The sequence below is a fragment of the Hemiscyllium ocellatum genome, chromosome 8 (genome assembly GCF_020745735.1).
Source record: "Hemiscyllium ocellatum isolate sHemOce1 chromosome 8, sHemOce1.pat.X.cur, whole genome shotgun sequence".
NCBI classification, from domain to species: domain Eukaryota; kingdom Metazoa; phylum Chordata; class Chondrichthyes; order Orectolobiformes; family Hemiscylliidae; genus Hemiscyllium; species Hemiscyllium ocellatum.
The window spans coordinates 76,075,649-76,090,988 of record NC_083408.1 but is presented as its reverse complement, the minus strand read 5'-3'; the positions used below and the strand labels follow the sequence as shown (position 1 = coordinate 76,090,988).

Sequence of the window (15,340 nt, the reverse complement as noted above, 5' to 3'; positions counted from 1 at the left end):
GAAGACAGATGACCTTCTCTCAAAGATATTAGTCATTTTTAAAAAAATAATAGTTGACAATGGTTGAGTGATCACCATAAGATGAGTATCTAATTCTAAGTTGTATCCAATTCAAATTTTACCACCCATTATGTTGAGTTTAAGCCCATATTTCCAGAATATTAGCCTTAAACACGGAATTACTCATCTACAGACATTACCACAATGCTCCTGAATTACGGGTTAAGCCTCCCTCCAAGGATTTCACTCTTTCTTTAGCATGTTACTCCCTCTCAGAACAGGACTATCGGTTTTCTTTTAGAAAAAAAAGCAACATACTCCTCTGCTTACCAGATTTTGCTCTAGACATCACATAGCCACCATTGCTAGATATGGTCAGTGACTGAGGTTTCAAGATCTCTCCTGGTGATGACTGGTTACTTTCTGATCTAGCTGCAGTAGAAACTTGGATGTAGGGTCCCACGGCAGCCACACGACCAGAGGTGTTAGAGTGCGCTGGTGTTGTTGGCGCGCCATTAATTCGATTCAGCTGCTAGAGGAGAAACAGGTTTGTTTAAAACAAACATCAATATCAAATTTTAAGGAAAGGTCAACTGTTTCACCACAATAAATTTGCATTATTAGAATCTTATCTTGACAAAACTGACAATTATGGTTTGGACAACCAATTTTATATTGAGTTGGAGGATTATGCCACTATAGTAGGATGAAGGGAGGTAATGGCAATGGGACTCAAGTTAAAAAAGCTGAAAACAACTTCAGATTGACTGCTGGCTGGTAGACGTTTTAAGAAGAAAATAGGTGGTCAGTAATGGCAATAACTGCAGTCAGGAAGGAAAATGATGAGGTAGCCATGCCAGGAATTTTCCCATTGTCTACATATACTTAGCATTCTTATGTTTGTACTGTAAAATTCTAGTATTTCAGAGTACAAATACACAGTCAGATAGCACAGAAACAGACCCTTCAGTAACATATCAGACTATGTTACAGTTAATTGGTTGAGAAAACAATGTCATTTCACAAAGTAGTTGCAAATAAGTGAGTAATCTGATTTCTTGGTATTATGCAGTTGCTAATTTGTAAATAGCAGAGGTTTGGGGAAAAAAGGAAAGTGGTTTTGGTTGGTCTCGTAGCTGCTACTTGCTAATTTTCCTATTTTCTGATTGCTTTGAAATGTCCAATGATTACATGTCACCCAATTAGCAACTTAAAAAAATAGAAAACCAAGTGGCCTGGATTTTTAGTCCTCTGGGTGCACAAATGATGCGATGTTTTGAAACTATGAGGCTAATGATGCACAATAGATAATAATTTCCAATTATATAGATGTTAATGAAAGTCATTTTAACACAGCTGTTGCTCAATAATTCAGCAAAACAGAAAATGCAACAAATGGCATTGTATCATTACTTACTTATTAACAAGACAAAATTAGTGAAATCTTCATCTTTTAGGAAACAAGAGTTCAGACTGTGCGTTTAAAAGATCTGCTTGCAAGGATATGGTAAGCACAAATCAAAGCAGTTCAGAACTCAAATGTTTCTTTGCAGAACTGTGCACATTTGTTCAATTACAAACAAAATCTTAAGATATAAAAATAGAAATCAGTATCATACAGGGATGTTTTCCTTTTGACGTGATTCAGATTTCTTCTTCCACAAACGTTCACGAAGTTCACTAATTCTTTTGTCCATCATCGTCACTTCCACATTACGCTTGTTAAGCAGTTCCTTTTGATGTTGAAGTTTAGTGTTTTGCTCCTGATTAAGTTTGTTGCGAATCTAAAAAGGACAGTAAATCCATAGTGTGAAGATGCTTGGTATCATACTGTGTTTATGAACTCTTCCTCAAGCTCAAGTTTCATTAGTTGGTCAGAGAAAGTTAGGGAGCGGCAAACTTCTGTATTGCTGCTTTTCTGTTGTGTGAGACTATGCTAATGGTGCTGGCTCCCAGCACGTTGGTGTTGTGCAGCCAGTGCCAATCCTAAATTGACGCGGCCAGATTGGTGAGGCTGGTTGCCAGAATGAATTTTTTTTGAAGCAATTGGTCTTCCTAGTGCCTGGCTTAAGTGAATCAGCCACTTGATAGTCTGATTTTGTTTGCTTGCCTTCTTAACCATTGTACAAAATAAGTACATGAAACTATAATGAAACAGCAGTTTTTTTTTTAAATCTGACAATCCTATGCTTCTATAAAGAACATCTTCAATCAAATGAAGATCACCATCTTCAGAAATGTCAAGGTGAATGCAGATTTATACTTTTAGCATTCAACAGCGTCATGACAAAGATGATGTTAAGATTCATGATCCTCTTTACAGAAATTAATGTTTTTCTCTTTGGTTCTAGATGCAATATGATAAAAATTCATACCGCACCTACAGTTCATGCCACATGCCTTACCTGCAGCTCTTGGTATAGCTTCTTTAATTCAACTGCAGCAGGTCCTGGCACTTGTCCATTATAAGACTGCAATCCATTAGATTTTCCTTTTCTCAAGTCGTCGAGTTGCTGTGTTAACTGATCAACTTTCAATACAGCCGACTGCAACTCACGTTGTTTCTCATGGAACATATTATTGATGTGCTCAATTTCAGCTGCTATGAGAAGAAAAATGGGAAAGAAAAATGGGCAAAAAAAAAATAGCAACCTCCAAATTTGCTAGGTGTTAAAATATGCTAGATGGATTTCATTTTATTTTAGGCACCATTTCCAGAGAATGAATCCCAAACTTCAAGAAAATAGCAAGACAACATTCTAGTTTAAAGTAAAAGTGCTGGAAAACAGCTAGAAACCACATGTTGTACGAGCTCTTGGATGCAATGCAATAAGGATGATCATACATGCATGAAACCATCTCTCCTGCCTTTTCAATGACCTTAACATGTCTGGACTTGAGGGCATGTGGCACATATGACAAGCTAAGAGATTTCTCAAATACAGAATGGAGGACTTTGCCACATTACAAATAGGAGAAACCATAAGGAATGGTATCGCTTGCACAGTCAACATTTATTTTTCCTCTCCAACTACTCGTGAGAAGTTGGTGGCAACTCAATGCAGTCCATCTTGTGAAGGCAATCCCAAAATGCTGTCAGAAGAGACAATTTTAGGCTTTTGATTCAGCAATGAAGAATGAATGATATAACTTCCAGTCATTTCAATGTGAGACTTGCAAGAGAACCCAGAATGCTCCCACGTCTTTGACGATTCATATGTTTTGAGTGTTGATGCAGCTTTGGCAAGTGGCTGCAATGTATTTTCAGTGGCTGCACACATTATATCCCTGGTGCACTAATAGTGGAAGGAGTAAGGTGTTTAGAGTGGTTGCTGATCAAGCAGGTTGTTTTGTCTCTTATTTAGCATCTTGAGTATTGTTGGACATCCAGGCAAGTAGAAAGTACTCCGGTGTCTTATACATTGTATAAAATTCCTTTTCAGGCATCAGTCAAGTTATAGCTATATAATAATTAATTTATGGTTTGTGCTCAATGTCAGTGTGTGCGCAGCTGGTACAGGTGTGTTTATGGTCAACTGGAACTCCTCAGATGTAAGGGCTTTGACAATAGTGATGCCAGTGAATTTCAAAAGGAGATGGTTAGATTCTCCCCTGCTCAAAACTCTATGGCTTGATGAATGCGAGATACAATTGTTACTTCCACTTACAAGCACAAAGCAGCAATGAGGCCATGATTTGCTGCATGTGGGCACACACTGCTTCATCATTCAAGTATTTGAGAATAGAATCAAGCAGTGCATAATGAAAAACTCCAATTCTGACATTATGATTGAGGGCAGATCAGTGAAAACTGGTAAACAAGTCAGGGCTGTGCAAATGTCGCTTGATCGCACTGTCAATGATCTCAATGGTCTGGATCTGTTGTCTTTAATAGTTGGAATACATGTGTACCCTGACACAATTTTTCTTGTTAACTAGAACACCGGCTTCTACTTATGTTGGAATAGCTTGGGTAGAAATGCAGCTGCTTCAGGAGCACATCTTGCAACAACGGAGCCATGCTGCTTCAGGGGAATCATTTTTTATCCAGTATCTAGCTGACTTGGTCATTCATTGATATCACAAAGTGAATCAAGTTGATGACAGGCTGAATTCAGTGGTGGTGAGGATTTCAGGAATAGGCCAAGGTAGATGATTGGGTTCACACTCTAGCATCATTGCAAATGCTTCAGCAATTTCTTTTGCAATAATGCTGGGTTCTACCAAACTCAGGATGCTGATATTCATGCAGCCTCCTTCTCAAACTAGATGGTCAATTGTACAACAACATTCACAACTGTACCTGGCAAGACTTCACATGTGCCCATTCATTATGATACAAAAAAAAGACAGGTCCAGTCAAGGGATATGGAGACTCATAACTGAAAATAATGCTCTAGCTGAGAGCTGACCAGAGATTAGTAAAGGTTTTAGCATAACTTATTTTTGCTGTTAATGGCTGTATTTACAAAGAATTCCAAGTACTTTCCTACAGCTACAGTAAACTACCCTGCCACCTTTAAAAATCTGCAAATCTGCAAACTTTAAGGGCCCCATGTGCTATTAGAGTAAAGAAAGCTGATTTTATGGAGTAATGGTTCCTTTAAGAATTAGGAACTGAGTTCTAGCAAAAAACGCTGAGCACTACTAAATAGTTCATGTGATCAGGTTGCCTGGGAGATGAACAATATAAAACAAAAGGGTCAACAAGAAGAGGGATGAGTTCTTGGTTCAAGCAGCTTAGCTTGGGAGTTTAGAATAAGTTGAAGGAAACATGTTGTTTAGCAGAATTCAGTTGAAATTCTGGGCATGAGCAAAAAAATGCTGGAACTTCTCAACTACAGGGCTGTAATGCGAGGTGCATTTCTGGCATATCCAGGCTGAAGGAGGAAAGAGGAGAGATACAGAGAGGAGAGAGAGCTGGAGAGGAGAGAGAGAGAGAGAGAGAGAGAGAGATTTTAGATAGAATCTCTTTAAATTCAGAACATCAGAATTAGAAAAATGCCAGGGTGGGTTTGGTGGGGGTACTTAGCAACTTTACGACATTTGCAGGAGATTTGAAGGGATAGCCTTGATGGATATATGCAAAAGGCTGAAGAAATCTTATTCTGAATTCAAGTTGTTAACAGCATCCAGATTAAGCTGTAAAACATTCAAAATTTGATGAGTACGCAACTGAGGGTTGCAGCGTTGGGGAGGGGAGGGGAAAACTGAGTCTTACACTTACACAATTGTATGCAATGCATTTTTGTTATAGAGTCATAGAAACAGATCCTTCGGTCCAACTCGTCCATGCCAACCTGATATCCTAACCTAATTTAGTCCCATTTTCCAGCACATGGCCCAATGCCCTCTAAACCCTTCTTATTCATATACCCATCTAGATGCCTTTTAAATGTTGCAATTGTACCAGCCTCCACCACTTCCTCTGGCAGCACATTCTATAAACGCATCACCCCCTGCATGAAAACGTTGCCCCTTAGGTCCCTTTTACAGCTTTCACCTCTCGCTGTAAATTCTGCCCCAGGAAAAGGACCATATCTATTTACCCTATCCATGCCCCTCATGAATTTATAAACCCCTATAAGTCAACTCCTCAGTTTCCAATGCTCCACGGAAAACAGCCCCAGCTTATTCAGCTTCTCCTTGTTTCCCAAATCTTCCAACCCTGGCAATGTGCTTGTAAATCTGTTCTGAACCCTCTCAAGTGCCACAACATTCTTCTGAAAGGAGGGAGACCAGAATTGCACACTATATTCAAAAAGTGGCCTAACCAATGTCCTGTACAGTTGCAACATGACCTCCCAACTCCTATACTCAATGCTGCGTCTAATAAAGGAAAGCATATCAAACGCCTTCTTCACTATCCTATCTAGCTGCGACTCCACTTTCAAGGAGTTATGAACTTGCACTCCAAGGTCTCTTTGTTCAGCAAGACTCCCAGGACCTTACCATTAAGTGTATAAGTCCTGCTAAGTTTTGCTTTCCCAAAATGCAGCACCTCACATTTATCTAATTAAACTCCATCTGCCACTCCTCAGTCCACAGGCCCATCTGATCAAGATCCCATTGTAATCTGAGGTAACATTCTTCACTGTCCTCCACCTCCAATTTTGGGGTCATCTGCAAACTTACTAACTATACCTCTTATGTTCACATCCAAATAATTTATACAAATGACAAAAAGCAGTGGACCCAGTTCTGATCCTTGTGGCACACCAATGGTCACAGGCCTCCAGGCTGAAAAGCAGCCCTCTACCTCCACTCTCTGTATTCTACTTTCAAGCCAGTTCTCCATCCAAATGGCTAGTTCTCCCTATATTCCATGACAATTTCTTTTTTTAAGGCTATGGTCTGCTAACCAGTCACCCATGAGGATCCTTGTCGAACCTTTAGAAGCAAAGAGGTTCTTCTGCAGCTGTACAGAGCCCTGGTGAGACCACACCTGGAGTACTGTGTGCAGTTCTGGTCTCCAAATTTGAGGAAAGACATTCTGGCTATTGAGGGAGTGTAGCGTAGGTTCACGAGGTCAATTCATGGAATGGCAGGACTACCTTATGCTGAAAGACTGGAGTGAGTGGGCTTGTATACCCTTGAGTTTAGAAGGCTGAGAGGGATCTGATTGAGACATAAAGAATTATTAAAGGATTGGACACTCTGGAGGCAGGAAACATGTTTCCGCTGATGGGTGAGTGCCGAACCAGAGGACACAGCTCAAAAATACAGGGTAGACCATTTAGGATAGAGATGAGGAGAAACTTCTTCACCCAGAGAATGGTGGCTGTGTGGGATGCTCTGCCCCAGAGGGCAGTGGAGGCCCAGTCTCTGGATTCATTTAAGAAAGAGTTGGATAGACCTCTCAAGGATTGTGGAATCAAGGGTTATGGAGATAAGGCAGGAACAGGATACTGATTAAGGATGATCAGCCATGATCATATTGAATGGTGGTGCTGGCTTGAAGGGCAGAATGGCCTACTCCTGCACCTATAGTCTATTGAATGCTTTATTGAAGTCCATATAGATCACGTCCACCACTCTGCCCTCATCAATCCTCTTTGTTACTTTTTCAAAAACTCAATAAGGTTCCTGAAACAATGACTTCCCATGCACAAAGCCATGTTGACTATCCCTGATTAGTCCTTGGCTTACCAAATGCACGTAAATGTCAGGCTCACGTGTCTCTTGTTCTCTGACCTTCCCTTACCACCTTTCCTAAATAATGGCACCACGTCAGCCAACCTTCAGTCTTCTAGCACCTCACCTGTGACTATCAATGATACAAATATCTCAGCAAGGGGCCCAACAATCACTTCCCTAGCTTCCCACAGATCTCTAGGGTACACCTAAGTAGCTCCTGGGGATTTATCCACTTTTTTGCGTTGTAAGACATCCAGCACCTCCTCCTTTGTAATATGGATATTTTTCCAAGATGTCACCATTCTTCTATAGTGAAATTAGTTTGTTTAAACTGTGAACTTTGTGGCTCCATTCTTTTAATAAGTAGCTGGGTTTTCAGATTCTTAAAAAAAAATGCCGGTTTCATTCAAGATCATAAGAATCCCTTGATCCCTGGGCTCCTGTACTCGCTGCCTTTTCATAACATACCTCCCAAAACTCCCTACATACTTGACCATTTTAAATTGCTTTGTCCATGTGTCTCCCGATCTTACTAATCTGTCTGTGCTTTCCAGAAGTATGCCACTACCTTGTTCACTATATTACCAAATTTTGTATCATCCACATGCTTCAAACCTGTACCCAAGTTTAACATGGGAAAGGTATCTAAAAAGATATTAGTGTCTTAATGGCTCATAACAAGAAGTCCCTTGATTTGTAAAATTCACATAATGTCTGCAAATTTGATAGCTTTTGGAAACACGAGTTTCAAAAAGAAATGCAATGCATATTATGCACATAAGTCTTCAGGCAATCACAGCAAAGATTAAGATTCTATATATTTTGATAGAAAGAATGAAGAGGGAAATATAAAACAAAGGGCAAAACTTTGAAAGGAGAGAAGACTATAGCCTTAAAAATAAATTGTCAAAATAGGAGAACAATTTAATGAGGCTGAATTCAATGAATAAATGGGATTTAGATTTTAGCACATGGATGCAAAATGAAAAGACTGCAGTAATGTTGGGCCTCAGAAAGGATCTTCGAAATTATACTATACAGAAGTAGGCATTTCAGCCTCTTGAGCCTGGTCTTCCTTCACAACATCATTTTCCCAAACTATCTTCGTAACCTTTGATATTTTTAATAATTATAAGTCTATGCCCTGAACATACTTAATGACTGAACATCCAGAGTCCTTTGGTATTGAGAATTCCAAAGACTCACAATCCCCTGAGGAGATTCTTAGTCCTAAATTACTTACCCTTATTCTAAGGCTGCATTCCCTGGATGTAGAACACCAGCCAGGGGAACCATCCTTTCTGCATATACCCTCTAAAGTCCTATAATAATTTTCTATGGCTCAGTGACATGTCCTCTTTTTCTTCTAAACTCCAGAGAATACAGGGTCAGTCTCCACAGTCCCTTCAGTGGAGAACTCCAACATCCCTAAAATCAATGTGGTGTATTTTTTGCTGCACTCAATGAGTGTCAGGGGTACTTTTCCCTGGGTAAGAAGCCCAAATCTACACCGAATAATCCAGGCACAGTTTCACCAAAGCCTCGTTTGTATTATGTTTAGAATATTGCATTCAATTTTGGGAATTTCACTTTACGGAGAATGTCAAGGCCAATGAAAAGATACTGAAGAGACAGCAGTTTTGAAGATTACACTAGAGAAATTTGGTTTTACACTTAAAGATGTATGATACTGTCGGACACAAAGAACTGCAGATGCGAGTAATCTAGAACAAAAACAGTGCTGGAGAAACACAGTGGGTCTTGCAGCAGGCAGCATCTGCAGAGAGAAAGTTTCATTGGGTCACTGAACTCGAAATGTTTTTGTTTAAAAATATTGAGTTTTGTCGAGATAAATATGGAAGAAAAATTCTCATGAACAACGTCTGACCAGGAAAGATCATAAATTGAATTTTGTCAATTGCAGAATGAAGGAGGCATGAAGTGGTTTTTCAAAACAAAATCAAGAAACTTGTTAGAATGCGAAATGCTTGGCCGGAAACAAAATGGAAGCAGTATTCACAATTTCTTCTAGAAAGCAAAGTGGATAATATTTATAAAATAAGAACAATAAATGGCACTGGGGAAAGGAACAAATGAAGAGCTCTTTCAGAGAGGTACCACAGGTATAAGCAACACAAACCTTATATTCTATGATACTGTCCAAAATAAATTAACTTTTTACTGATAGACCTTAACTATATTTTAAAATTCATTCACAGGATGTCGGCATCGCTAGCTAGGCCAGCATTCATTACCCACCCCTAATTTCCCAGAGGGCAGTTGAGAGTCCACCACATTGCTAGTGCTTGAAAATCAAAATACATTTGAAATGAAGAATACTCACATAGATTGCCATTGATAATTTTACTGTAGTCCACCTGTCCTCGCATAGCTCGTATCCGTTTCAACTTTGCCTCCTGACTCTCCATACGTTCTTTCAATTTTTGTAATTTTTCACTTTCTGAAATAGACTGCTGCTGACGCCGCTCTTGTTGTTTCAGATAACGCAAACGCTGCTCCTTTGGGAAAAAGAGGAACCGAGTACTGATCTTTGATTCTGCTTCTTCAAATTAAAATCTTGCAACACAAATATGGACACTACATTGCAGGATAAAGCAACATGTGAGTATTTAAACCAAAAGCAGAATACTGTGGATACTAGAAATCTGAAATAAGAGCAAAAAGTGCTATAATTATCAAGCAGGTTTGGCAGTATCTAGTTAAAGAGAAACACAGATGATGCTGCCAGATGACTGAATATTTCTAGCATTGCTTATACCTAAATTGCAATATTACAATTTTGCATTTCAAAAGCCTCCATTTGCTGTGCTGCATCAGAAACAGAAGGTATCTTAAAGTGAAGATTAAAGTACTATGACAGATTGATTTGTGGAACAATACCTTGTTTCAGATTTATGACAGATCAAGAGTGTTGGCAGGCAAGAAGAGAACTTTGTGTCAGAGTTTTACTCTGTTGAATGGCAACAATCTGACTCTGTGCTTACATTTCCCTTGCAAATCCAATTTGGTATTTTTGCTTCTTGTCTTCAGAAGCCAGCAAATCACAACGCAGAATGATTCTCAGATCAAAGAAGTATGAGAATGCAAAATTAAGTGGATGTTCTTAATCTAAACTTGGACCTATGTTGGCTATTATGTTTTCACATGTACCTACACAAATCCAGTGGTCACTAGATAATTTTGTAAAAGAAAATCACAAAATCAAGCCTTCAATTAAAGCATTAAGTTTAAAGCAGAAACTAAGCAGTATGAGAATATGAAATTTTGCTGGGAGCAAATTCTCAGTGTTGTAGACAGAGGGAGGTATGAGATGGCCTTACTACCTCTTGCACCTCCGAGTTTGTTTACTCTAAATGAGATCTCTTGCAAGAAAGGATTATTATGATCCTCAAGAACCTTTCTTTGCCAAAAAATTTGAATTAAACACAATAACAGCTTGTATCTAATTGCTGCAGGCCCAGAACATTTCTTACAAAGCCAACATGTGCAGGCAGGGAGACAAACTCAACCACTTTGTGGGACCCCAGAGTCAAGTTGGAAACTGAATTTCCTTTAAGGTTTGAGATAAAGACACAATACTATTGAGAAATTATTCTGGATTGTATATAATCTAAATCACATATCCTTGTTTGAATATTCAATTGCTTCTTAAGATAGATTTAAAAATTATATGTAACTTTAAAGTAGAATTGTCATGTTATAACTATTTTTAGTTATCACAGACTTCTCAATTCTGCAATGAATTCAAAATTGATTCTTATAATGAAGTCATAAGTATTAAGGGTGTAGTCTCATACTTAATCCTCATTATCACAAACACAGATAACAAGAACATAAAACTCTTAAATTAAGGATTTTCAAAGATTTTAATAGGTTAACTTACAGCAAGTTGTTTCTGCTGTAATATTCCTACAGAAATATTCTGTTCTGAAACAATTTTGCTAGTTTGGAAACTTTTCAGACTTGGTGGATATTTCTTTGCAGGAGTCGAGAGTGTGGTCCTGGAAAAGCACAGGTCAGGCAGCATCCGAGGAGCAGGAAAATCAATGCTTCGGGCAAAAGCCCTACATCAGGAATGAGGCTGGGAGCCTCGGGGATGGAGAGATAAATGGGAGGGGGATGGGGATGGGGATGAAGGGAAAGGTAGCTGAGAATGCAATAGCTGGGGGTAATGGTGATAGGTCAGAGGGGAGGATGGACTGGATAGGTGGGAAAGAAGACAGATAGATAAGACAGGTCATGACAGCGGTGCTGAGCTGGAAGGTTGGAACTAGGATAAGGTGGGGTGGGGGAGAGGGGGGTTGGGGAGGGGAAAAAGAGGAAACTGGTGAAACCCACATTGATACCATGGGGTTGCAGGCTCCCGAGGCAGAAGATGAGGTTTTCAGGCATTGGGTGATAAGGGAGTGGCGATGGAGGTGGCTCAGGACCTGCATATCCTCGGCAGAGTGGGAGGGGGAGTTGAAGTGTTCAGTCAGGGGGCGGTGCGCTTGGTTGGTGCAGGTATCCTGAAGATGTTCTCTGAACTGCTCTGCGAGTAGGCATTCTGTCGCCCCAATGTAGAGGAGACTGCATTGGGAGCAATGGACACAGTAAATGACATGTGTAGAAGTGCAGGTGAAACTCTGATGATGTGGAAGGCTCTTTTGGGACATTGGACAGAGATGAGGGGGAGGTGTTGGCATAGGTTTTGCAAATCCTGCGGTGGCAGGGGAAGGTGCCAGGAAGGGAGGGTGGGTTGTTGGGGGGAGTGGGCCTGACGGGATAGCTGCGGAGAGAACAGAAAGTGGATGGGGTGGGGAGGGAAATATATTTCTAGTGGTGGGATCTGTTTATACGTGGCAGAATTGGTGGAGGATGATGCGATGTAAATGGAGGTTGGTGGGGTGGAAGGTGAGGATCGGGGGTTTCTGTCCTTCTTGCGGTTGGAGGGGTAGGGTTTGACGGTGGAAATACAGAAAGTAGATGAGATGCGCTGGAGAGCATCAACCACCACGTGGGAAGGGAAACTGCAGGACCCAATTTTTGGCTAAATAGCTGAGTAAGTTCGTTTAATGATCTGAAATCTTCTTAGTTGAGGTTTTAGGTTTCCTACAAATTTGACTGGATAGTTTTATCTTGCCAGGGATAAAGTTAGTAAAACTATTGACAACTTCAGTGCCAAGGAACTTTTAACACAAATTTTAATCCTTTTCACCAGTCAATAACATTGAGGTTGACTGTAATAACTCCATACCACCTCATCCAGTATTACCCAACACAGTGACGGCCAAAAAATCAAGGCTGTCCCTTGTTCATTTTTATAGCTCAGTATCAGTTACAGCATATATTCTATACCGATCTCTGATGGCTTTATCTCAAAACTCTTATCGCTGATTTGTGTCATGACTTAATTGAGAAGTGTGCGCTGATAATTGCGTACTTAACACTAAGCAGTCACAGTCTAAAACTGTACAGTGTGTAAAATCACATGAGACTACCAAGATGACAATGTACCTGATTGACTACTTCTAAAGACAAAGGCCATTCATGTCAGCTTTCACCAGTAATAGAAAATACAGCAACAAAAAGAGATTTATACCCAATTCCTCAATTAGAAGATTATACTGACAGGGTTGGGAGTGCTTCATTCCTCTTTAAGATTCATTTACGAAAGGGATACTGACATGTCTTACTGATGTAGCTATAAAGATATCAACCTTTGACATAATGCATTTGCTATAACAATATCGAGTGATGCTATTTAATTTTAGAACTATAAGTACTATAACATGACTTAAGAATCAAGTCATAACTAGAGTAGATGCTGCAGCTTTTTCACACTCTGACAAGTATAGTATGTTTTGCAGAACTCATTACACCTTTATGAAGTCTTGGCTACGTAAAATGCCTGCTTATCAACACAAGCTTCCTGTACTCCTCCATGTACCACCAAAAGGATTTCACATACTCCTTAGAATTTCTCCTTACAGCATTTGGGTAGTATACCATTCCTCGTCTGCAGATCTATGAGGATGTCTTCGCCTCATCAGAACTCCGCTTTTAAAATAACAGTGTGAGCTCACTGTATTAATTTGCTTATCTTTGAATTTGCTTTCTGAACCTCAACTAATTAAAATATAATCACCATATTGTTCTTTTGAATCAGCTCATCATTGACAAAAGGTTCTGTTACTCTAACATCCGTTCGTCATAGTATTTTGATTTCTGGTGATAGACTTTGCTTAACTACTATTCTGATTACCACAGGATGGAGAAGTCATAGAGATGTACAGCATGGAAACCTGGAACTTGTTCCTGTAACTGTTTGTCACTTGAAGCTCATTAAGGATTTCAGTGATTATACATAAAGCTATAAGTTTTATTCTTGCCAAATAATTACTCTGGAGTGAATCAACTTCATCCACAGGTAATTTCTTAATAACTCTTACTATATCACTGCTTCAGACAGAAGTTGCACTCGAACCTCACCTTGTTCATCAATATGAAATATACTTTCCACTTACTTAATTTACTAACACTTTGGCTTTCATTGTGCTCTGTGAAGGAAAGACCCTCTTCAGAGGGTCGGTGTTGACTGGTTGGGCCAAAGAGCCTGTTTCCACACTAAGTAATCTAATCTAAACTACATCCTTCTCCAGCAAAACAGTTATGGGGTTAATTGCATTATTTGAAGAAAGAAGGGTTTTGACAGAAAAAAATTCATATCTCTCAGTTAACTTGTTCACCTCACCTGCATTCACAACAGGTTCAACTTCCAGCTTCTTGGTTGCAGTTAAGGCTTCAACTTGGTCTCTGGTATTTCCTTTTGAGAATTCCTTTATCAAACTCACTTTTACAAACGCGTCGAGTCACTTTTTTTTTAACAGCACAGAGAGAGGTCCTTTGATCTATCCTGTCAGTGTCAATTCAACTGCCATCTATTCTAATTCCATTTTCCACCATTTGTCTCATATGCTTGGGTGCTATATGCTCATCTAAATAGTTTTAAATGTCTTGAGGATTTCCACCTCCAACACCCTTTCAGGCAAAGATATGCAGATATCCAAAACTGTCTGGGTGAAAAGCTGTTTCCTCAAATCCCCTCCAAACTTCCTGCTACTTACCTTAAATCTGTGCTCATGGTTATCGACCACCCTGTGGAAGAAACAGTTCCTCCCTATCTACCCTGTTTATACCCTTCAACCTTGCAGACTTCAATCTTCTATGCTCTAAAGAAAACAACCCAGCCTATCTCGTCTCTCTCAAGGCAGCATTGCTCCAGCTGAGGCAACATTCCGGTGGAAAAAAACCCCAAGGAATTATTGATGCTGGAAATCAGAAACAGAAACAGGAACAGGAAATGTTGGAAAAAATTAAGGTCTAGCAATATCAGTGGAAACAAAGCAACACTTCCTTTCCTTGACCTGTCCATCTCCGGTTCAGGGAATAACTTGTCCACTGCTTGCCACTGACTCCCATAGCTCCTTTCACTGCAGCACTTCCCACCTCACACTTTGCAAGGATTCTATCCCATGCTTCCAGTTCCTTCACCTACATCGTATTTGTTTGGACAATCCTATCTTCCAAAACAGTGCTGCTGACATGTCTTCCTTCTTCCATAACATATGGTTTCCTGTCCACTGTGATTCCTGATTAATTTTCATGCTCCTCAGATGCTGCCTGACCTGCTCCAGCATTTCCAGCACCATTCTAATCTCCAGCATCTGCAGTCCTCACTTTTGCCTACCCACTGTTGTTGACAGGGCCCTCAACCGCATCTGACTTATCACCAGTACTACACCCTTGCCCCTTTCCATCATTCACAGTCGGTGATCAGGTTCCCCTTGTTCTCACTTAAGAACCCACCACCCTCCACATTCAAAGGATCATTCTCCATCATTTCAGACAATTCCAGCAGAACGCCACACCTTACATCTTCCTCTCACTCTCCATGTCTGCATTTCATAAGGATCATTCCCTCACAGGCACACTAGCACATTCCTCAACCACTAACACCATCCCACCTTCCCATAGTTCTTTCCCACATAACCACAGAAGGTGCAACACCTGCCCCTTCACCTCCTCCCTGCTCACCAACCAAAAGCCTAAACAGTCTCTCCAGGTGAAGCAGCATTTCACCTGTACCTTCCCCAATCTTGTATATTGTATTCACTGCATCCAACGTGTTCTAGTCTACATT

The 15,340-nt window shown here is 40.1% G+C and overlaps 1 protein-coding gene across 4 annotated transcripts in view; it reads right to left on the bottom strand.

Moving 5' to 3' along the window:
• The window catches only part of ppp1r13bb (protein phosphatase 1, regulatory subunit 13Bb), a 113,261-nt gene that overhangs the window by 27,482 nt on the left and 70,439 nt on the right, over positions 1–15,340 (bottom strand). For 2 of the 4 annotated variants that reach the window (XM_060829223.1, XM_060829226.1), the window contains 4 exons: positions 9,482–9,656; positions 2,406–2,602; positions 1,620–1,784; positions 331–532 (listed from right to left, as the gene is read on the bottom strand). In XM_060829223.1, the coding sequence (XP_060685206.1) occupies positions 331–532; positions 1,620–1,784; positions 2,406–2,602; positions 9,482–9,656 (739 nt within the window). The remainder of the gene's footprint in view (positions 1–330; positions 533–1,619; positions 1,785–2,405; positions 2,603–9,481; positions 9,657–15,340) is intronic. The other 2 variants (XM_060829224.1, XM_060829225.1) reach the window with 2 other exon arrangements.